This window comes from Tamandua tetradactyla, chromosome 17, assembly GCF_023851605.1.
Source record: "Tamandua tetradactyla isolate mTamTet1 chromosome 17, mTamTet1.pri, whole genome shotgun sequence".
Classification (NCBI taxonomy): Eukaryota; Metazoa; Chordata; class Mammalia; order Pilosa; family Myrmecophagidae; genus Tamandua; species Tamandua tetradactyla.
The window spans coordinates 74,803,939-74,828,743 of record NC_135343.1 but is presented as its reverse complement, the minus strand read 5'-3'; the positions used below and the strand labels follow the sequence as shown (position 1 = coordinate 74,828,743).

The following is a 24,805-nucleotide window of genomic DNA, read 5'->3' as shown; positions in this document are numbered from 1 at the left end:
TTCCTGCCCACTGCGCATTCTGCCCTAGCTCTGCAGGAAGGTCCCCAGAGGGCTACAATATTTCTCGGGACCACCCGAGAAGGAGGGACACGTACGCGGCGCGCCCTGAGCAGACCTGAGCCGCCACAGAAGGGCGGCCCACGTGGGTCCACCCACCCCTCCCGGCGGCCTCCGACGCCCACACCGCCGGCCCAGCGCGGCCTTCAAAGGCCGGGGGGAACCCGAGCGCCTCGGAACCAACGGCGCTGCACCGGTTCCCGGCGCCGATGGGGGAGCCCGTTGACAGAGAGCACGCCGGGGGCGGGGCCTGGCCGGGAGCGCGGCGCCGACAGGAAGCGCCCGAGCCGCGGGGTGGCGGAGCGCGGGGTCGGGGTCGTGGCCGCGGTGGGCGGCAGCGAGGAGGGCCACGCGTCAGGGCTCCGCCCGACTCCGACGCTGCGGCGCGCGTCCCCCGGGCCCGCGCGGCCATGAATCTGGAGCGGCTGCGGAAGCGCGTCCGGCAGTACATCGACCAGGTAGGTGGGGCTCCCGGCGCTGGGCGGGCCCGGCACGAGCTTGCGGCCCGTTGCTCGGGAGGCGAGGCCGCCTTGAGCCGGGAAGGAGGGCGCGGCCGTCAGCAGGGCTCGCGGTGGCGAGCCACTGGGTCCCGGCCCAATGCTTTCAGTTTCGGAGTCGGCACCTGCCTCGCTCCGGAGCCCCCGAGTGGTTCTCCCAACCTCTTAGTCCTCAGGCAGCCCGGAGGCCGAGGCACGTGCGGAGTGAAAAGCTTCGGAGGCGCAGCATGAGCCTTGCCCTGGTTTATGCAGCCGGCTTGACGCCTGTTTGAGGTCCCCCCCCCCGCAGCCGGCATAACGCCTGTTTGAGGTCCCCCCCGCAGCCGGCTTGACGCCAGTTTGAGGTCCCCCCTGCAGCCGGCGTGACACCTGTTTGAGGTCCCCTCCCCCGCATCTCGCATGACGCCTGTTTGAGGTCCCCCCCGCAGCCGGCATGATGCCTGTTTGAGGTCCCCCCTGCAGCCGGCGTGACACCTGTTTGAGGTCCCCTCCCCCGCATCTCGCATGACGCCTGTTTGAGGTCCCCCCTGCAGCCGGCATGACGCCTGTTTGAGGTCCCCTCCCCCGCATCTCGCATGACGCCTGTTTGAGGTCCCCCTGCAGCCGCCATGACGCCTGTTTGAGGTCCCCCCCTGCAGCCGGCGTGACACCTGTTTGAGGTCCCCTCCCCCGCATCTCGCATGACGCCTGTTTGAGGTCCCCCCCTGCAGCCGGCATGACGCCTGTTTGAGGTCCCCCCCTGCAGCCGGCATGACGCCTGTTTGAGGTCCCTCCTGCAGCCGGCATGACGCCTGTTTGAGGTCCCCCCTGCAGCCGGCATGATGCCTGTTTGAGGCCCCCCCCCCGCAGCCGGCTTGACACCTGTTTGAGGTCCCCTCCCCCGCATCCCGCATGACGCCTGTTTGAGGTTCCCCCCCTGCATCCAGCATGACGCCTGTTTGAGGTCCCCCTCCCGCAGCTGGCATGACACCTGTTTGAGGCCCCCCGCAGCCGGCGTGACACCTGTTTGAGGTCCCCCCCCGCAGCCGGCATGACACCTGTTTGAGGTTCCCCCCCCCCCGCAGCCGGCATGACGCCTGTTTGAGGTCCCCCCCGCAGCCCGTGTGACACCTGCTTGAGGTCCCCCCCTGCAGCCGGCATTACGCCTGTTTGAGGTCCCCCCCACCCCGCAGCCGGCATGACACCTGTTTGAGGTCCCGCCCCTGCAGCCCGCATAACACCTGGGTCAAGGGAGGAGCCAAACAAGCCTATTACTCTAGATGGAAGTGGAAGGATTATGTTAGGAGGGAGGTTGCAGGGTGGTCTGCAAATTTAGCTTGCGATTAGAAATTTTTCTAGCGTATTGGTTGTAAAGCTTAGTTGGCTGAATTTAGTTGGACGGAGATATAAACAAGTTTGTTAAGTCAGTATTTTAAAAAATTCTCATTCACTGCGCCCGCCTTCCCTTCACAAGCTGATTAGCGAAAAGAGTTTTAGGAAAGAAGTGTCTCCAGAACCCGCAGTACCCGATCTATGATGTCATTTGATTTGTATTTAAATGTGTGCCCTGCTGGGGAATGGAAAGGAACAAGGGAGGGAAATGCCCTGCTCAAAACAGAGTATTGGGAATTGGACGCGAGCTGATGCAGCCGAATGTTTTGGGTACAGTTTTGTTTACTTTAAGTGAATTGAAATGAATAGCTGTTGACTGAGCATCTTTGCTTTGGCCTTGGGGATGCAGTAAGGAAATGGATAGATCCCGCCTGGTATCTAGCCCTGGGGCGCTTGCCTTAAACAGGTTTGTAACCATCGCATAAGCCTTCCTTCTTCCAGCTTAACTGGTTTGCATCCAGGGGGACTAAGACAAAGTGGTAGAAAGATAGAAGGAGAACAGGCACTAAAGATAGTAATGGGAACTTGTGATTTACAACTGCCAGTGGCTTTACATAGTTAGCCTCTTCATTTTTGTTGGCTAGAACAGGTGATTTTTTTTTCTCCCTTGTCAGTGAAGCTTAATTAACGTCTGTGTATTTTTTTTTTTTAACTTGAGTGTTATTAAAACTGTTTTATATAAGATAGTTGAGTATAGTGTTTTTCCTACCGAATTTCAGTTTGGGACTAACAGCGCATTGAAAGTCTCATATAAACACCAGCATAAGAACTACCAATGCAAAATCTTTTAAGTATTCTGTTTAAGATACCAGCTGATACACTTTTGAAGTGTACAAGTTAAAGAGGTAAAACTGCCTCTGTGAACTGTATATATCAAAGATCTTACAATAATAATAGTTACCATTGAACTAGAAGTCACACTGAAATATGAGACTCCTAGTACTTGTAAAAACATTATTGTATTAAGATATTGGTTTATTAGATAGCATTATAATAATATTAGGTGTCTGTTTAAAACTACTGAAATAACAGTGCAGTAACCACTATTTTTTTTTTTTTAAACAGCAACAGTATCAAAGTGCTCTATTTTGGGCAGATAAAGTAGCTTCTCTCTCTCATGGTAAGTGGCCAATACTATTTTTTCCTCCTGATTTATCTACTCTTTCTTCCACCTTGCACCTATGACCATATATGTATTTTTTTCTTCCAGAGGAGCCCCAGGACATTTATTGGTTGGCACAATGTCTTTACCTGACGGCACAATATCATAGAGCAGCCCATGCGCTTCGGTCACGAAAACTAGACAAAGTAAGTAATTGTATGAGCTCTATAGGGCTCCAAAGCTTTAAACAGTGTCGGTAGATTAGTGTTTTAGGTGTATATTCTTTTATGTCAAAGTTAATTAACAGATTCTGATTTTTCTTGTTGAATCTGAAGGCATAATTTCTGCTCTCGCATCTAGTCTCATTTCTACTCATATATGTCAGGCCTTTAATTTCTCTGTTCTGTCATTATAGCGTCTTTTCTTGCTTCTTTTATCCAGTGTTAGTTTTTTTTTTCTGACCTTCCCTCTCTCCAGTTCATTTTCAAACATTCACAAGGGTGATCTCCCTAAAACACAGATGTGATTATGTCACATACAAAATCAGTCAGTGATTTCCCATTACCTGCAGGAGAGGATCAGAATGCTTTAGTAGACACCAACATCCTTTATGATTTCCGTCAATCTGGCTCTAACCCACCACCACCATTAGTACATAGGCATGTATTCCAGCCGTGTTGCCTTGTAGGTCCTGGACTCAGGGACGGTTATTCATACTTAGTGCCAGGAATACTTCTCACCCCTCCTATTCCTCATTTTTCTAAGCTCTGCCAGAATATGACTCACTTGGTGAACTGTTTCCTAATTTTTCTTATTAGGTTTAAGAAGTACCACTTCTTCCCACAGATATTTCCTTCTTTAAGGAAGAATCTTTTTTTATGGTCCTACCACATTGTACTGTGCCTGTTTCCCTTCCTGTAACCTTAAGGCCAAGTCCATACACTTTGAATCCTTGGGTCCCAGTAAACAGTAGGTTCATGATGGCTCTGGGTTAAAGAGATAGCAGGGTTTTTGTTTTGTTTTGTTTTGTTTTAATGCAAGGGTCAAAGGAGAAGTTATGAAAACAGTTCTTTTCATTTTGTGCTTGTAGGATTCTTTTAAAGTGAAGGTGCTTATTGTTTCGGCTGTTTTTTAAAATAGGTTAATTTCTTTCCTAGCTGTATGAAGCATGCCGCTACCTTGCAGCTAGATGTCATGTAAGTATGCTTTCAATTTCGTTTATGTTTGGTAAAAATTTTATTTTATGACTGTAATGCCTGCCTTATGTATTTTTTTTTATTTTTATTTATTTATTTATTTTATTTTTTTTTGGTTAATTAACGGAAAAAACAAAGAAATTAACCCAACATTTAGAAATCATACCACTCTACATATGCAATCAGTAATTCCTAACATCATCACATAGATGCATGATCATCGTTTCTTAGTACATTTGATCGGTTTAGCAGAACTAGCGACACACCAAACAAAGATATAGAATGTTAATATAGAGAAAAGAAATAAAAGTAATAATAATAGTAAAAAAGAAAAAAAACAAAACAAAAAAACAAAAAGGAACAAACAAACAAAAACAAACAAACTAACTAACTAAACCTATAGCTCAGATGCAGCTTCATTCAGTGTTTTAACATGATTACTTTACAATTAGGTATTATTGTGCTGTCCATTTTTGAGTTTTTGTATCTAGTCCTGTTGCACAGTCTGTGTCTCTTCAGCTCCAATTACCCATTATCTTACCCTGTTTCTACCTCCTGCTGGACTGTTACCAATGACATATTCCAAGTTTATTCTCGAATGTCCGTTCACATCAGTGGGACCATACAGTATTTGTCCTTTAGTTTTTGGCTGGACTCACTCAGCATAATGTTCTCTAGGTCCATCCATGTTATTACATGCTTCATAAGTTTATCCTGTCTTAAAGCTGCCTAATATTCCATCGTATGTATATACCACAGTTTGTTTAGCCATTCTTCTGTTGATGGAGATTTTGGCTGTTTCCATCTCTTTGCAATTGTAAATAACGCTGCTATAAACATTGGTGTGCAAATGTCCGTTTGTGTCTCTGCCCTTAAGTCCTTTGAGTAGATACCCAGCAGTGGTATTGCTGGGTCGTATGGCAATTCTATATTCAGCTTTTTGAGGAGCCGCCAAACTGCCTTCCACAGTGGTTGCACCCTTTGACATTCCCACCAACAGTGAATAAGTGTGCCTCTTTCTCCGCATCCTCTCCAGCACTTGTCATTTTCTGTTTTGTTGATAATGGCCATTGTGGTGGGTGTGAGATGATATCTTATTGTGGTTTTGATTTGCATTTCTCTAATGGCCAGGGACATTGAGCATCTCTTCATGTGCCTTTTGGCCATTTGTATTTCCTCTTCTGGTAGGTGTGTGTTCAAGTCTTTTTCCCATTTTGTAATTGGGTTGGCTGTCTTTTTGTTGTTGAGTTGGACAATCTCTTTATAAATTCCGGATACTAGACCTTTATCTGATATGTCATTTCCAAATATTGTCTCCCATTGTGTAGGCTGTCTTTCTACTTTCTTGATGAAGTTCTTTGATGCACAGAAGTGTTTAATTTTGAGGAGCTCCCATTTATTTATTCCTTTCTTCAGTGCTCTTGCTTTAGGTTTAAGGTCCATAAAACCGCCTCCAGTTGTAAGTTTCGTAAGATATCTCCCTACATTTTCCTCTAACTGTTTTATGGTCTTAGACCTAATGTTTAGATCTTTGATCCATTTTGAATTAACTTGTATAGGGTGTGAGATATGGGTCTTCTTTCATTCTTTTGCATATGGATATCCAGTTCTCTATGCCTTATGTATTTTTGAGAGCAGTTTTGTAATGTAGCTTGGCAGGTTAATAATGTATTTAATGAGTTAATGTTCTTTATTTTAGTATTATTTGCTATAAAACATTGATTTCCCATTTACTAAAAACTGACATACATGAAAAAATTTCCTTTAGACATTCTTAAAGTAATGAATGGGTATAATATTTATTTCCATTTAAAAAATCTAGATTTTATGTGTATAGATTTAGTTATAGAAGTTATGGTAATGGCAGTATTTGTATTTTCTGCATAGTATGCTGCAAAAGAGCACCAGCAGGCTCTTGATATACTTGATATGGAGGAACCAATCAACAAAAGATTATTTGAAAAATATTTGAAGGATGAAAGTGGCTTGAAAGACTCCTCCAATGACTGGGAAATGTCACAGTCCTCAGTAAGTATGACTGATCGAAAAGATATTTTAGAATCATAAAGAAGGTTAGCATTGCTAACAGGAGTATTGAGATGTGTCACATATCATCGCAGTTCTCTATTTTAAGTATATAACTTGATGGTTTTTAGTATAATCACAGAGTTATGCAACCATCACCACAATCCATTTTAGAATACTTTCATCACTCCAGAAAGAAACTCCATATTCCTTAGCTGTCACTCACCAACTCCCCCATCTTCTCACTTCTTTTATGACATAATTATGAAAAAACTTGTTTGATCTACTTTTCACTTCAATACATATATGAAAGAGCTTGGTTGCTTTGCTTTTCACTTCATAAGGAATACATCTTTATTATCATTATTTTGGGACCTTTCAGTGATTAATTTATCTGCTAAGAAATGTATGGCTTATTTGTAGTACATTATTTATTTTATGAAATTACTTTTTTTTAATGACTCAGCCTAACTAGCCTAATATTCTCTCATGATGTCTTCTGTTATTTTATAAATTTTGATTTTATGATGAATCTCCTTCATCTCCTTAATCATGTTGATTGCCCTAATTAGATCATTTTTAAACTCAGTTATGTTTTTTTGAGGTTTAGAGTCTGGAATGTAAAAGTCACATTTCCATGTTCTTGTTGCTAACTGGTAGCAGAGTAGCTGCTGTGTATTGAACACTTTACTACATGTTGTTACTATACATATATTAACACATTTAATCCTCACAAGAGCCCTATAAGTTAGTGTCTTTGCCTTTTTACAGATGAGGAAAGGAAACTGAGGCCAAGCGAGGTTAAATAACTTGCCCAAGGTCACTGTAAGTGGCAGAGTCGGGATTTGAACTCAGGTCTGTCCAGTTCCAGAAAGCCATAGTCTTAATTTGTGCTCTACTTTCTCATATTTACTAAGATCTCTTCATTGGAACCTCTCTATCAAACTACCTGTCTTGAAGTTTAGATAGGTCAGTCAATTGATCAGTCAGTCCTCTGTTTGTGGTCTTGAAATCATTTGCCTATTTAGGACAAAGCAAATAATGAGTAAAGTAGCAGTGGTATGTACATGAGTTAAAAAGATTTGTTGGAATCGTAATCAGAGCCTAAAGTAGATAGACTAGAGAACCTTTCTAAATTGCTTTCGTGTTTCTATTAATTATACTATGCTTTGACAGTTGGGATGAAACAGATACTTTTAGATATAAATTAACTTTTCAGGGTTCTGTTAATGTATAGTTTTTGATAAAAAGTTAAGTTTAAAAGTATTGATGTAGTAGTATTTGGCTTATATTTTCCTAACAGATAAAGAGTTCTATTTGTCTCTTACGAGGAAAAATCTATGATGCTCTAGATAACCGAACCCTAGCTACCTACAGCTACAAGGAAGCTTTGAAGCTTGATGTCTACTGCTTTGAAGCATTTGATCTTTTAACATCACACCATATGTTAACAGCACAAGAAGGTTTGGAAATTAAGGTGTTTTTATGTTTAGCACAATTAATATTGTTTGTTTTTGTTTTTCTGTGAAATCTATAGAATCAAGAGTAGATTATGCATGGGTTTAAATAGGCCAATTAACTTCCTTAATATCTTCAATTATGAAGCACCTGGCAAAGTGCAATGTTGTGCAGTGCCTCTTACTATCAGAATCCTTAGGGATTGTGATGTGCTTAGGTTGTCTTTTTGAAAAGTAATTTCAGGTAGTGTAAACCAGGATTTCGGTGTCTGATTTAGTGATTCTTAACCTGGCTGCACTTTAGAATTCCTGAAGAGTTTTAAAATTGTGTCACTGTCTAACCCCAACTCCAGGTCATTTTAACCAGAATTTCTGGAGGTGGGGCCCTGGCCTCAATGTGGTTTAAAGCTTCCCAGAGGATGCTGATGTGCAGCAGGGGTTGAGAACCACTGATCTGGAATGTCTGCGGTGATTTAGAGATGTATAAACAAGAGAAATAAATAGAAAATGTGGTTATTGTATTGATGAGATTCAAACATAGGCTTGCTTAGCTTAGTATATTGGTTCTCAACCAGGGGCACTTCTGCATCCCCTCGTTGAGATATCTGATAGTGATTGGAGACCTCTTGCCTGTCATAGCATAGGGGATGAGGACGTGGGAGGCTGCTTTTGGTGTCTGGTGGACAGAGGCCAGAGATGGTGCTAAACACCCTATAATGTACAGGACATCCCCCTACGACAAAGAATTCTCTGGTCTAAAATGTCAGGAGTACTAAGGTTTGGAATTCTGGCCTAGTGGTTTTTGAGTCTGGTTGATGATTGAAATCACCTGGAAGGCTTCTTGGGCCTCCGTGTTGGGAAAGCTGCTTCAGTTCTCCAGGTGATACTCGTCATCCAGATTCGGGGACAGTTTTCTTCAGTATGTGTTGATGCTATTTTTCTCTTATGAGTTTGATTTACTTAAACCAAAACTCTGTGATATTTTTAATTGCCAACATTTTTTTAATCCCATAAATATGATGAAAACACTGTTTTTCTCCTCAACATTTTTAAGAAAAAGAACTTCTTGAATCACTACCTCTTAGCAAGTTATGTACTGAAGAACAGGAATTGCTCCGCTTTCTATTTGAGAACAAATTAAAAAAGGTAAGTTAATTTTTGCTTTAAAATGTAAATATTTTGTATCTTGCATTAAATCTGACCTCTATTCTTTTCTTAATTAATTGAACATTGGCATTCTCCTATTACTAATCTTAAGTCATTTTTCTCACGGAAGTAGAATTTAGTAATATGACAGGGAGGCTTACTCTGTCCAGTTCAATTAAAATTAAAAAAAATTAATTTAGCACATATACAAGCATACAGTTAGATTATTTAAAATCTATGATGTGATTCCTAAAAATGCTTCCAAAAACTCTGTCTTCCTCTCAAGGATTCCATATACTAAAGGATTGAATTGTCAGGTAAATGGAGTAACGTTGCATGAAAATGAGAATTTTCTCTTATGCTTCCTAAACTTCTACTTTGTAAAATGCTTCCTACCTTGGAATGCTGTGATAAAATTGAGAAGAAAATTTAAGTTATTGATAAGAACACCCATGAAACTTAAAGTTAAGGAAATTTTCAGAAGCTCACGTTCTTGTGTAAATCCTTTAAACACTTAAGCCAAATACCCATTGAGTCTGCTTTTTATTTGTTGTTGCTTATTTAGTTTATCTTTAAATTTCTCTGTTTCAGTATAATAAGCCTAGTGAAACTGTCATCCCTGAATCTGTAGATGGCTTGCAAGACAATTTGGATGTCGTAGTGTCTTTAGCTGAAAGACATTATTATAACTGTGATTTTAAAATGTGCTACAAGCTGACTTCTGTGTAAGTATATGCATCCATTTTTGTATAGGAACTTAAGGACTTCAATTTATCTTTTAATTATTTTTTATTAAAGAATTTGTAAATTTACAGAAAAATTATGTAGAAAATACAAAATTCCCATGTATCCCCTACACACATACATAATTTCCCCTTTCCTTAACACTTTGCATTAGTGTGGTAACTTTGTTAAAATTGGTAAAACAATATTATTATAATTATACAATTAACTATAGTCCATAGTTTACATGTTTAATTAGGGTTCCTTCTTTGTGTGAAACAGTTCTATTTTTTTGTTTTTAATTTTTTAGTACAATAAATACAACCTCAAATTTCCCCTTTAACCACAATTCAAATATATAATTCAGTGGTATGTATTACATTCACACTGTTATGCTACCTTCACTACCATCCATTACCAAAAAGTACCAATCACCCCAAACAGAAACCCTATACCAATTAAGTATTAACTACCCATCCTCTCTTTGAAGATGATTTTGGCTATCTGGGACCCCTTATAAATTTTTGATGATTGGCTTTTCCATTTTTGTAAAGAGCCTGTTGGAATTTTGATTGGGATTGATTTGAAACTGAAATTGCTTTGGTTAGAATTGACATCTTAATAATGTTTAGTCTTCCAACCCATGAACACAGGGTCTTTCCGTATATTTAGTTCTTTGATTTCTCACAGCAATGTTTTATACTTTTCATATATAAGTCCTTTACATCCTTGGTTAAGTTTATTCCTAGATATTTGATTTTTTTAGTTACTATTGTAAATGGAATTTTTTCTTCATTCCTCTTCAGATTTTTCATTGTTGACATATGAAAACACTGCTGAATTTTGCGTATTGATCTTGCATCCTGCCACTTTGCTGGATTTGTTTATTACCTCTAGTAACTTTGTTGTGAAATTTTCAGGAGTTTCTATACATAGGCTCATGTCATCCGCAGATAGGGAGACTTTTACTTCTTCCTTTCCAATTTGGATACCTGTTATTTCTTTTTCTTACCTAATTGCTCTGCCTAGAACTTCCAGAGACTGTTGAATAACAGTGGTGACAGTGGATATCTTTGTCTTGCTCCTGATCTTACAGGGAAAGCTTTCAGCGTTTCCGAGTGTGATGTGAGTTTTTCATATATACTCTCTATTGCGTTGAGAAAGTTTTCTTCTCCTCCTTGTTTTCTAAGTGTTTTATCAAGAAGGGATGCTGGATTTTGTCACATAACTTTTCTGTGTTAATTGAGATGATCATCTGTTTTTTCCCTCTCTATTAATGTAATTTTTTGCATTAATTATCTTATATTGAACCACCCTTGCACAACTGGGATGAATCCCACTTGACTGCGGTGTGTAATTCCTTTATACTGCTGCTGGAATAGGTTTGCTAGTATTTTGTTCAAGATTTTAGGATCTGTATTCATAAGGAATATGACTTTGTATTTTTCTTGTGGTGTTTTTATCTGGCTTGGGAATTAGGGTTTTGCTGGTCTTGTAGAATGAATTAGGAAGTATTCCCTCCTCTTCAGTTTTTTGTAAGAGTTGGAGCAGGTTTGTTGTTAATTCTTTTTGCAGCGATTCACTAGTGAAGCCATCTGGTCTTGGGCTTTCCTTTATTGGGAGGTATTTGATTACCGCTTCAGTCATTTTACTTGTTACTGGTTTGTTGAGATCTTCTGTTTCTTTCTTAATCAGTGCAAGTAGTTTGTGTTTCTGAGAATTTGTCCATTTCACCTCAGTTATCTAATTAGTTGGCCTATAGTTGTTCATAGTATCATTTTATAATCCTTTTTATTTATATGGAGTCAGTAGCAATGTCCCCCCTTTCATTACTGATTTTAGTTATTGGTTCCTCTCTCTTTTTTCCTTTGTCAGTCTAGCTAAGGTTTGTTGAATTTCTTAATCATTTCAAAAAATCCTCTTTTAATTTTGTTCATTCTATGATTTTTATTCTTTTTCATTTCTCTCTGCTCTAATCTTTGTTATTCCTTCCTTCTACTTGCTTTAGGTTTAGTTTGCTGCTTTTTCTAGATCCTCCAATTGTGAGATTAGATCTTTGATTTGAGATCTTTTTAAATATAAGCATTTGTAGCTATAAATTTTCCTCTAAGCACCTCCTTTGCTGCAATCCACATGTTTATATGTTTTCCTTTCCATTTGCCTCAAGATACTTCTTAAGTTCCTTTGTGATTTCTTCAACCCATTGGTTGTTTAAGACTGTGTTCTTGAATTTCTCAGTTCTCTCTATTATTGATCTCTAGCTTCATTCCATTGTAGTCAAAGAAGGTATGTTGTATTTTTGAATTTGTGGAAACTTATTTTATGATCCACCATATGATGCATTTTAGAGAATGATCCATGTGCAATAGAGTAGAATGTGAATTCTGCTACTTTTGAGTGAAGTGTTCTATGTATGTCTGTTAGGTCTAGCAGGTTTGTAGTATCATTCCAGTCTTCTATAGTCTGTCCAGTAATGAAAGTGCTTTGAAGTCTTCTGTTATCAAAGGTAGAACCATCTATAGCTCTCTTTAAATTTGTCAGTATTTGCATCATATATTTGGGGGCTCTGCCATACCTGTGTGTTGTGTGTAGAGAGATATAAATTATTGTCTTTTTGGTGAATTTGACCCACTTTTCCAGTATTTGGTAGCCTTATTTGTCTCTCGTAATGGTTTTTTATTTAAAATTTATTTTATTTAATGTTAGTATAGCTGCCCCAGCTCTATTTTGGTTATTATAAGCATAGTTACTTTTTTCCATCCTTCAGTTTCAGTCTGCCTGTGTGTTTGAATTTAAGGGGAGTCTTTTATAAATAGCATATATTTGGGTTGTGCTGCTTTATCCATTCTGCTCATCTAATTTGCAAATTTGATAATGCCATTTTTACATATAGTTTCATAAGTTCATACTTTAAATTGGAGACTAATAAAATTCTGTAGATAGTGGGCGCTCAGTCTGGCACATTCACTAGCTGAGCAATTCCCGTTCCTCCCCCCATGGCTCTCCAGTACGATAAGTCAAACTTTACCTTTAGCAAAACTATATATACTCTATTTTGTGGATGTTTGGAGTTACTTAAAATCATTGAAATCACAAAAAATTTAATTAGCAAATACTTGGATCTATTTAGTACTGTGTAATTTTTTTTGCCTTTTAAATGGTTGGACTACATATTTCATATCTTAAAGTTCTGTTTGTTAAAAGTAATGCATGTGATAATTTTTATTTTTATTTCTTCCATAGAAACTAGAATTTTCCTTCTCATTTATCAATAATTTTCATTTATAACCTAATTTTTGCCTTAGTTGAACCAAACTGAAAATAATTTAGTTAAGAAAGTAAAAAAGTATTGTAACCCACAATATTGTACAAATGATGTAATGATCATTTAATATGCCTAATTAAAATGGTTGCCATTTCATACTGTTTCTGGGGTAGTAATGTGTTGCCTTAACTTTCAGAGTAATGGAAAAAGATCCTTTCCATGCAAATTGTTTACCTGTACACATAGGTACACTTGTGGAACTGAATAAAGCAAATGGTAAGACTTTGTTTTTAATTAGCATGATTTTTAAGGCAAAAGTTTTCTAAAATTTTGTCTCACAAATCTTAGATAATTGTGATTGCAGGTAATTTAATGAAGTTTTACAATAAAAGTAACAGTGGAAGAAGAAATACATATCAAAATGACCAACTGTGTATTCTGTTATTCCAACAAAATACTTTCTTTATTCTTGCATCCTGCTTCATTTTCCCAAAATAAGTTGTGATTCAATGTGTATGATTTAAAGTAAAGTTTGGGGTGTCAATTTTGCTTTTTTTTCTTTTCAGTAAATTCTGTGAGGAACCTAATATGGCAGGAGTCAATATTCAGAAATTGAAAGAGCAGATATTTTTGCTCGTTTTCTGTGCTTTAACATTCAAGAGCAGTTAGTTGTGTTTGCACTGTGCTCACCTTTCAGTTTTTTTAAATTGAATCGTGAGCTCTGTCAAAAGGGGAAAACACATCCCAAACCCCTTTCCTTCCAAATGTCGTCTGTGAACACAGCATCAGCGTTGCCTAGAAGCTTGTTGGAAATGCAGAATCTCCTCCTGCCCCAAATCTACTGAATCCTTATCTGCAGTTCAGTAAGATCTTCAGGTGACTCATGTGCCTATTAAATTTGAAAAGTGCAAGTCTAAACCTAGGGAGCGTTCTTGAGTAATATGAAGTTTAAATTCCAGTATGTACCTATAGAAATGTGACCGTGAAGTGCAAGGACTCACACTTTTCCAGACATAATAATCTGGCTGATTTGGTCAACCAAATTTATTGTGGGTAATTGGAATGGTCCACAACAGGACTGTGGATTAAGGAGATACAGGATTTTTTTTGCATGGGCAGGCACTGGGAATCGAACTCGGGTCTCCAGCATGGCAACAAGAACTCTGCCTGCTGAGCCACCGTGGCCCACCCAGAAATACAGATTTTTAAGATAAGTAATGAGCTTTGAAATAACCTCTTAAGTACTGTAAATTGCTTTATCATGTGGCATCTTTTCTCACATTACACATTATTTGCCATTCATGAAGTTTTGCAGTCACTCAGCAAATACTCGGTGCCCATTTGTGGGTCTGGATCTGGATAAGGTGTTGGAGAGGGTTTTTAACGAAACAACTATAGAATCTGCTCCGTGGAATCTATATTCCACCAGGTAAATGGATTTTGTATCTAGAAGGAAAGAAAAATATGAAATTGTTGCTATGAGAACAGAATTTGTTATAACATTGTTGTAGTTTGCTAGCTGCTGGAATGCAGTATACCAGAAATGGAGTGGCTTTTAAAAGGGAATTTAATAAGTTCCTAGTTTACAGTCCTAAGGCTGAGAAAATGTCCCAGTTAAAGCAAGTCTATAGAAATGTCCAATCTAAGGCATCCAAGGAAAGATACCTTGGTTCAAGAAGGACAACGAAGTTCAGGGTTTCTTTCTCAAGTGGAAGGGCACATGGCGACCATGGCATCACCAGCTAGCTTCTTCTCCTGGCTTCCTGTTTCATGAAGCTCCCTGGGAGGCATTTTCCTTCTTCATCTCCAAAGGTGGCTGGCTGGTGGACTCTGCTTCTCATGGCTGTGTCATTCTGCTCTGCTCTCTCTGAATTTCTCATTCTCAAAATGTTTCCTCTTTTATAGGACTTCAGAAACTAATCAAAACCCACCCAGATGGGTGGAGACATGTTGTCACCTAATCCAGTTTAACAGTCACTGTTGATTAAATCACATTTCAAAGGAGATGATCTGATTACAGTTTCAAACATACAGTATTGAAAAGGGATTATTCTGCCTTTATGAAATGGGATTTTGATTAAAACATGGCTTTTCTAGGGTGTGTACATCCTTTCAAACCAGCACAAACATAAAATGTTATCATGAAGAGTTGTAATTATGGATAAAGTAGTATTTTAAAATTCATTTGACATGATTTTTTTTCTTTTTTTCCCTAACATAGAGCTTTTCTATCTTTCTCATAAACTGGTGGATTTATATCCTAGTAATCCTGTAAGTAATACAAATCTTTGTTTTCTTTATTTAAATTTTAACCTGAATTTTAAGAGAACATTTAACTTGTAGACAGCTTATATTCACGTGTAAACAAATAATGCTTTATTTTAAAGTGTTGGAATAGATTCTCCTATTGTAAGTACTTAAATTTTAAGTATTTAAGATACTTAAAAAGAAGCATTTTTTCAGTCCATTAAAGTATTTTTTTAGCAATACATTACAACAAAGTTTTTATTTTATTCTGATTAGAGAAATTATACATGCTTATTTTAAAAAATACTTAGCATACAGAAAGATATAATACTGAGAGTGAAAGTCATACTCCCATTTCTTATAAGTAATACTAATAATTTGGTGGCTTCCTCACATTTTATATATATATATATACTTATAATAACTTATTGAATCGTTCACTGATTGAATCAGTGTGCCTTTCGTACTAGGGATGGAAACTGAGAACTAGAAATTGAAAATGCAATCGGGCTGACTCCTTAAAGACAAAATTCAGGAACCAGGGTCTAGGTCTCAGATAAGACAAGAATCTGTACCTTAGATCAATTTAAGGGTGTGAAATTAGTATAAGGGAAGTCAGCTAAACAAGAATCACAATCCAGAGCCAGAGGAGTGAGGTAGGACAGGCTGACTTTTGAAATATGAAGTGCCTAGGAGCCCTTTCTTACATCAGGTGCTGATAGTACACGACTGAAGGCATCTTGAGAAAGAACTGTGGGATATCTGTCCTCTTCTCACGCAGGATCCTTAGTGGACATCCTACCTCTCAGAGAAATTTCTAATTTGAAACAGAGTATGTGATATAGGAGCATCTAATTCATTCTCTGTCTGGCCTAATTTACTAGAGATTTTCAATTCAAAATTAAACATCCTTACTTATTGTGAATTTTGAACTTTTTAGGTATCTTGGTTTGCTGTAGGATGTTATTATCTTATGGTTGGTCATAAAAATGAACATGCCAGAAGATATCTCAGGTATGAATTTATTTTCTTCCTCCTAGTGAAGTTATAAAAAGTGATTTCTTGTTCATCTGCTTCAGTGTAATAGTTAATAGTAAGTGCTTAAAACATGAGAAAGTGTTTTCTTCAACATATCCAGTTCAGTCGCACTATTTGTATACCCTCTCTTTATAAGATTGTGAAAAGAAAAGAAATCATTGTGTAGGTTTTGTTCTCAAGGAGCTTATTAATATATTTTAAATTATTTTATTAATGAGAGTTAATAAGCAATAGAGAGTGATGTAAAACAGCTTGAAAGGCTCATCCATTGAGATGCTAGCAACCTATTACTTTCAGGACTTCTGTTAATAGTCGTGAAATTCACTAACTAGGACTACAAAACAGAATTAATGACAAGATAAACTTGCTCATATAAGGGTTTGCTGTGGTTTTAGCTTAAGGAATACCATGCAGCCCAATCAAACCACTTCACCAGTTTTCTTCAAGTGCAGGAATGTCTAGTATATGAAGAATTAATACCTACAAAGATTTTAAGTGTAATAATTCCTGTGGTTGCCTCTGTGCAGACAAAATAGAAAACAGCCTCTAAGGGAAGAACATGAAGTTTGAAGTCGCGCCTTTGCTGTTATCCAGGTTCTGCAGTCTGCTGGCTGTAGTTCCTCGGGGAGGTTTATTCTCCAGACTTGCTTTCTCCCTCTCTAAAATGGCATCGATGTGTCCTGCAATTGTCAGGAAGATTAGTGAGCTGACATGAAAGGACGCTGCGCTAAAAAGAAAATAGAAAGAGACTTCTGGTTAGTTGAGTGTTCAGCATTTTAGAAAAATTTACTTGTGCTTTTTGCCTGAAAGATGAATTTATATCATAAGATTTCTTTTGAACCATGATTCTTTGATTTTGTATGATGTACTCTACATGAAACAGGAAACATTTGGGTGAAAGAAAACTTAGAAAATGCTAAGAAGTAGGGATGTTATTTTTTATATTTCTCTGTTTTGGGAGGTGTCTGTCCTCTTTGGCGCCTGCTGTGGCCTAACCATCAGCAGTGTGTCCACTGACTTTGTCGTCCAGTCTCTGTCACTACTGACTCTGATACCAGCATCAGACACATGTCTTCCTCTCCTGTACCCAGATTCAGCCCCACAGTCTAGCCCTTCAGTAGTGCTGTAAAATGGATCCTGTGAGAAGGGTTATCTGAACAAGGTGAGCAAGAGCCAGTGTAGAGGGCGGGCCACAGTGGCTCAGCAGGTAAGAGTGCTTGCCTGCCATGCCCGAGGACCTGGGTTCGATTCCCGGTGCAAAAGAGCTAGTGTAGACGCTTGAAATCGTGCCGACTGTTGGGGTCTTCATAGCTCTCTGCTTAATCCCTTAAGCGTAGAAACAGTGGTGCCAGGTAGGGCAGAAAGTCCAGAAATCCTATGTGCTGACTCATCAGCCTTAAATGAATTAAAGTTATAGCTTTACAACAAAAATTAAATTGGGATTGGAGGAATTGGTTACATTTTTCTTATTGCTATGGTCTATAGTACAAATTATTCTTGAATGAAGAATTATATGAAAAGAGATTGCTAATAAAAGGTGTTTTTATATTTTTAATGTGTAAGTCTGATATAGTGAATGGGAAGCATAATTCCCTTTTATTTCAAACCCGAGACTATCAAACCCATAGGTAGTGTAGGGTTTGAAGCCAAACCTGCTTTTGAATTCGAGTTCTGTGATGAACCATTTAGCCTTGGACAGGTCATTTAATCTCTCTGAGCATCACTACCCTTGTCTTTATAAAGTATAAATAATAGTTCATCTCACAGGTTATTAGAATGAGGTCATGTATATAAAAGCATCTAATGTGGTTCCTGGCACTAAGCAGGCCTTCATTAAATGCTTGTTGCTGTTGCTGCTACCACTGCTTACCACTGGGTGAATGGATCTCCTTTATGCTAAGGAAATACTTGTAAGTCCTGTGTAGAATGCTCAGATTCAGCTATGGACCTTTCACTTAAAATTTTGCTTGTACTAGTAAACCTTCTTCTAGTTCAAACAAATTAATATAAATGTTACTTTAGTTAGAGTTTAATACACTGATAACTCCTTTATTTAATTTTAATGTCCTTGAGCCCTTCTGCTTACCTAAAATGAATTTTAAAAATTAATAATGAGTATTATATTACGTGAATAAACTCTTTTGTTTCAGCAAAGCTACAACACTTGAGAGGACCTATGGGCCTGCTTGGATAGCCTATGGACACTCATTTGCAGTTGAGAGTGAACATGACCAAGCAATGGCTGCTTACTTCACAGCAGCACAGCTGATGAAAGGGTATGTCACAAGCAAGTTAATTAAATTCCATTAAAGGGTTTTTTTGCTAACAAAATGTAATTGTTTCATTACTTTTACTGGCATGTGGTGCTAAACTAAACAAATTTAAAACATTTTACTAGCATTTTGTCTGGTAGCTTATGTTGGGGAAATACTGTGGTAATGGAGACAGAGTGCAGCTGGTATCGTGAGCTTGCCTGGCAGTTTATCTCAACCAGTGCATGAAGGAAGGAGGAAATCAGGCCAAGGGAAGAGAAGAGTATGGAAGCCCTTTTTTACATTTCTATTCAAGCATGAAAGTATTCATGAGCAAACAGTTATTTATAGCCTGTCTTTTTCCAAAAGGTATTTGATATGATTCAGTGGCAGTGCAGGGGTGCATCTAGATACATATTAATATTATATGGATTGATACTCATTAAATCAGAGTACATTAACAGTATGCTACGTTGGGAAGGGTACAGATTACTCTGTTGACTCTGGTTGGACTCACCATTAATTAAACCTTGCAGTGCTCTTTCAGTTGTGCTGCTTCTGCTGAGTAGCTGGTGTCTCAGCCCTTTGTGTGGAGAGGCAGTAAGAGTGCTAGAGGGCTGGTCCTGCAGTCTGGTTGCCTGGATTCGGTGCCTGGCTTTTCCTCTCGGTGCCGTGTGATCTTAGGCAAACTTCTTACCCTCTTGAATAATGAAATAATGGCAATATTTATTCAGAGGTTTATTATGAGGACTAATAAAGATAACACAATTATAGATTTTTAACAGTACTTGTCATGAAAGCATTAGCTACCTAGCTTGGCTTGCTTGCTTTTTGGTATTCAGAGTGGTATCATGTATTTTTTTTTTTTTATCTCTGTTGAATTTCATGTCTTTAGATAAAAGATAAGGTTTGCCTTTTCAGACTATCATACAATTTTTGAAACCCAGTTCTGTATGAATTATTTGTCGTGATAAACTTTTTAAAGTCATTACATTTGATATGGGTCTAAGATCTGGTAATTTTTGTTTACTACTCTGGTTTCTTCAGAGTCTGTGGTAATGACCCCGTCTCATTTCTGATTGTGTTTATTGGCCTCCTCTCTTTTTTTCTTTGTCAGCCTTGCTAGTGGCTCATCAATTTTATTGATTTTCTCAAAGAACCAACTTTTAATTTTATTCTTTCTATTGTTCTCCCATTCATTTAACTCTGCTTTAAACCTTGTTATTTCTCTTCTCTTATTTGCTTTGGGATTAATTTGCTGTTCTTTCTCAAGTTCCCCCAGGTGAGCAGTTAAGCCCTTGATTTTTGCTCTTTCTTGTTTTTTTAATATAGGCATTTAAGGCAATAAATTTCCCTCTCAGCACAGCCTTTGCTGCATCCCATAAGTTCTGATATGTTGTATTCTCATTTTCATTCATCTCCATATAGCTACTGATTGCTCTAGTAATTTCTTCTTTGACCCGCTGGTTGTTTAAGAGTGTGTTATTTAATCTCCATATATTTATGAAAGTTCTCATTCTTTGGTGGTTATTGAAACCCAGCTTCATTTCATTGTGATCAGAGAAAGTGTTTTGAATAATTCTGTGTTTTAAAATTTATAAAGACCTGTTTTGTGCCCCAGCATATACTGTGTTCTGGAGAATGTTCCATGAGCACTAGAGGAGAATGTATATCTTGGTGTTGTGGGGTGTAATAACCTATATATGTCTGTTAGATCTGATTCATTTATTAAGTTAACTTCTCTGTTTCCTTGTTGATCTTCTGTCTGGTTGTTCTGTCTGTAGAGGAAAGTGGTGTATTGAAGTCTCCTCCTACTATTGTTGAAACATCTGTCACTCCCTTCAGTTTTGCCAATGTGTGTCTCATGTATTTTGAAGCTCCTTGATTGGGAGCATAAACATTTATAATTGTTATTTCTTCTTACTGAGTTGTCCCTTTTATTAATATATGTTGTCCTTCTTGTCTATTATGATATCTTTGCATTTAAAGTCTATTTTGTCTAATAATAGTATAGCTACTCCTGCTTTCTTTTGGTTACAACTTGCCTGGAATATCTTTTTCCATCCTTTTACCTTCAGTCTGTTTATATCCTTACGTCTAAGATGAGTCTCTTGTAAGCAGCATGTAGCTGGATTATATTCTTAAACCATTCTGTCAATCTGTTTTTTAGTTGGTAAGCTTAGTCTGTTAACATTTACAGTTGTTACTGAAAAGGGGTTTCTTGAATCTACCCTCTTATCCTTTGGATTTTTTTTTTTGTCAGATCTATATATTATTTTCCCTCTATCTCTTTTTATGCTTTAAGTTAATCTTACTGGTACTGTTCCATTCTGTGGCTCCTCCAGACCTGCCTCGCTTTGTCTTTTTTTTTTTTTCAACTGGCAGAATACCCTTTAATATTTCTTGTAGGGCTGATCTCTTTTTGACAGATTCTTTCAGGATTTGTTTATCTGTGAAAAATTTAATCTCTCCCTCAGTTTTGAAGGACATTTTGGCAGGGTACAGAATTCTTGGCTGGAAGTCTTTCTCTTTCAGGATCTTAAATATATCGTACCACTGCCTTCTTGCCTCCATAGTGCCAGTTGAGTAGTCTGAACTCAGCTGATGTGGTTTCCCTTGTATGTAGTAGATTGTTTTTCTCTTGCCACTTTCAGGATTTTCTGCTTCTCTTTAGCACTTGACAGACAGGTTAGTATGTGTCTTGGGGAAGGCCTGTTTGGTTTTATTCTATTTGGAGTTTGTTGGGTTTCTTTAATCTGCATGTTTAAGTCCTTTATAAGGGTTGGGAAGTTTTCCTGCATGATATCCTCAATTAATCTTCTTAGCCCATTACTCATCTCCTTCTGGGACACCAATGATTCTAATATGTGTGCTCCTTGTTTTGTCCATCTTTTCCCTGAGAGCCAATTCAGATTTTTCCATCTTTTTTGCCGTTTGCTGTTTTGAGTGTTCCAAATCAGTTGTTCTGTCCTCTAGTTTGCTTATTCTTTCTTCTGCCTCTTCAAATATGTTGTGTGTCTCAAATATGTTTTTTATTTGGTCTATAGCATCTTTAAACTCTGTGATATCTGTTATTTTTCTTTTTATTTTTCAAAATCGTCTTTATCCTCTTCTAGTGTTTTTTATTAATTTTTAAATTAAAAAATAGTACAAGTAAACACAAACATTCTTAACATATGATCATTTCATTCTACATATATAGTCAGTAATTCACAATATCATCATATACTTGCATATTCATCATCATGATCATTTCTTAGAACATTTGCATCAATTCAGAAAAAGAAATAAAAAGACAACAGAAAAATAAAAAGAAAACAGAAAAAAAATTATACATACCATACCCCTTACCCCTCCCTGATCACTAGCATTTCAAACTAAATGTATTTTAACATTTGTTCCCCCTGTTATTTATTTGCATTCCATATGTTCTACTCACCTGTTGACAAGGTAGATAAAAGGAACATCAGACACAAGGTTTTCACACTCACACAGTCACATTGTGAAAGCTATATCATTATACAATCATCATCAAGAAACATGGCTACTCCTTATTTATAATTGCAAAGAGATGGAAACAGCCAAAATGTCCATCAACAGATGAGTGGCTAAACAAACGGGTGTATACATACGATGGAATATTATGTAGATGTAAGAATAAAGGTATGAAGTATGTAACAACATGGATGGACCTTAAGGACATTATGCTGAGTGAGATTAGCCAAAAACAAAAGGACAAATACTGTATGGTCTCACTGATATGAACTGACATTAGTGAATAAACTTGGAAAATTTAGTAGGTAAAAGAGACGATCAGGAGATAGAAATATAGAGTAAGATATTGGGTAATTGGAGCTGAAGGGATACAGATTGTGCAACAGAACTGAACGTAAAAATTCAAAAATGGGCACCACAATCTTACCTAACTGTAATACAATAATATTAAAACACTGAATGAAGCTGAATGTGAGAATCAGAGAGGGAGGAGGGCTGGGGACATAAATGAAATCAGAAAGAAAGATAGACGATAAAGATTGAGATGGTATAATTTAGGAATGCCTAGAGTGTATAATAATAGTGGCTAAATGTACAAATTAAAAAAATGCCTTTGCAGGAGGAAGAACAAAGGAATGTCATTATTACAGGATGCTGAAAATAGATGGTAAAAATATTTTAAAATTTCAACTTATGTGTGAGACTAAAGCAAAAAATGTTTATTTGGTACAAAATTTATATTTTGACTAGTGCATTTCCTAATATAACTTATGTAGAGAGCTTGATTGAATACCATAAGTACATGGAACCTTGGGTAGGACATGAAATTTTGTTGGTTTGTCCAGAGTGATGCCCCAATGAATCCCAGAGTGATTTGATCAGTGAGGGGAAAAGTATTTGCAAAGTCCCCTTCGGGGAATGGTGAAAACGGGAGAAATTAAGCCTCCCCAGGTTAAATTCCTGATATTCTTATAATCAGTGTGGACAACCAAAGCTATAGGCTGAGCCCCCAGTCTTGGGGTTTGTTCTATGAAACTTAACCCCACAAAGGATAGGTCAAGCCTACTTAAAATTAGGCGTAAGAGTCACCCCCAAGAGAACCTCTTTTGTTGCTCAGATGTGGCCTCTCTCTCCAGCCAACACAACAAGCAAACTCACCACCCTCCCCCTGTCTATGCTGAACATAACTCCCAGGGGTGTGGACCTTCCTGGCAAGGTGGGACAGAAATCCTAGAATGAGCTGAGACTCAGCATCAAGGGGTTGAGAAAAACCCTAGAATGAGCTGAGACTCAGCATCCAGGGATTGAGAAAACTTTCTCAACCAGAAGGGAAAGAGTGAAATGAGACAAAGTGTCAATGGGTCAATGGCTGAGAGATTCCAAACAGCAATAGAGGTTATCCTGGAGGTTATTCTTACGCATTAAGTAGATATCACCTTGTTATTCAAGATGTAATGGACAAGCTGGAGAGAACTGCCTGAAAATGTAGAGCTGTGTTCCAGTAGCCATGTTTCTTGATGATGATTGAATAATGATATAGCTTTCACAATGTGACTGTGTGATTGTGAAAACCTTGTGTCTGATGTTCCTTTTATCTACCTTATCAACAGATGAGTAGAACATACAGAATAAAAATAAACATTAAGGGGAACAAATGTTAAAATAAATTGAGTTTGAAATGCTAGTGATCAATGAAAGGGAGGCGTAGGGGGAATGGTATGGATAATCTTTTTTTTTTTTACTATTTTCGTTTTATTTCTTTTTCTGCATTGATGCAAATATTCTAAGAAATGATGAGTATGCAACTATGTCATGATATTGTGAATTACTGATTATATATGTAGAACGGAATGATCATATGTTGATGTTTTTGTTTGTTGTTGAGGTTTTTTTTAATTAATAAATAAATTATTAAAAAAAGAAACAAGGCTACTGGAACACAGCTCTACATTTTCAGGCAGTTCCCTCCAGCCTCTCCATTACATCTTGAATAACAAGGGGATATCTACTTAATGCGTAAGAATAACCTCCAGGATGACCTCTATTGCTGTTTGGAATCTCTCAGCCTTTGACACTGTCTCATTTCACTCTTCCCTTTTTGGTCAAGAAGGTTTTCTCAATCCCTTGATGCTGGGTCTCAGCTCATTCTAGGGTTTTTCTCAATCTCTCGATGCTGAGTCTCAGCTCATTCCAGAATTTCTGTCTCACATTACCAGGAAGGTCCACCCCCCTGGGAGTCATGTCCCGCGTAGACAGGGGGAGGGTGGTGAGTTTGCTTGTTGTGTTGGCTGGAGAGAGAAGCCACATCTGAGCAACAAAAGAGGTTCTCTTGGGGGTGACTCTTACGCCTAATTTTAAGCAGGCTTGACCTATCCTTTCTGGAGTTAAGTTTCATAGAACAAACCCCAAGACTGGGGGCTCAGCCTATAGCTTTGGTTGTCCACACTGCTTGTGAGAATATCAAGAATTCAACTTGGGGAGGTTGAATTTCTCCCCATTCTTCAACCATTCCCCAAGGGGGACTTTGCAAATACATTTCCACTCACTGATCAAATCACTCTGGGATTCATCGGGGCATCACTCTGGACAAACCAACAAAATCTCATGTCCTACCCAAGGATCCATGTCCTTTGGTGTTCAACCAAGCTATCTACATAAGTTATATTAGGAAATGCACTAGTCAAAATATAAATTTTGTACCAAATAAACATTCTTTGCTTTAGTCTCACACATAAGTTGAAATTTTAAAATATTTTTACCATCTATTTTCAGCATCCTGTAATAATGACATTCCTTTGTTCTTCCTCATGCAAAGGCATTTTTTAAATTTGTACATTTAGCCACTATTATTATACACTCTAGGCATTCCTAGATTATACCATCTCAATCTTTATCGTCTGTCTTTCTTTGTGATTCCATTTATGCCCCAGCCCT

General features: G+C 38.1%; 1 protein-coding gene across 4 annotated transcripts in view; it reads left to right on the top strand.

Moving 5' to 3' along the window:
* The first annotated feature begins 404 nt into the window (after positions 1-404).
* CDC16 (cell division cycle 16) overlaps positions 405-24,805 on the top strand; it is a 58,413-nt gene continuing 34,012 nt past the window's right edge. The window contains exons 1-12 of one of the 4 annotated variants that reach the window (XM_077134965.1): positions 405-515; positions 2,991-3,045; positions 3,136-3,233; positions 4,185-4,223; positions 6,111-6,251; positions 7,552-7,711; positions 8,760-8,851; positions 9,443-9,576; positions 13,036-13,115; positions 15,061-15,110; positions 16,027-16,100; positions 18,275-18,400. In XM_077134965.1, coding sequence (XP_076991080.1) covers positions 468-515; positions 2,991-3,045; positions 3,136-3,233; positions 4,185-4,223; positions 6,111-6,251; positions 7,552-7,711; positions 8,760-8,851; positions 9,443-9,576; positions 13,036-13,115; positions 15,061-15,110; positions 16,027-16,100; positions 18,275-18,400 — 1,097 coding nt within the window. In that variant the 5' untranslated portion in view covers positions 405-467. Of the gene's footprint in view, positions 516-1,834; positions 2,332-2,990; positions 3,046-3,135; positions 3,234-4,184; positions 4,224-6,110; positions 6,252-7,551; positions 7,712-8,759; positions 8,852-9,442; positions 9,577-13,035; positions 13,116-15,060; positions 15,111-16,026; positions 16,101-18,274; positions 18,401-24,805 lie in introns of those variants that run through there. The other 3 variants (XR_013164550.1, XR_013164549.1, XM_077134964.1) reach the window with 3 other exon arrangements.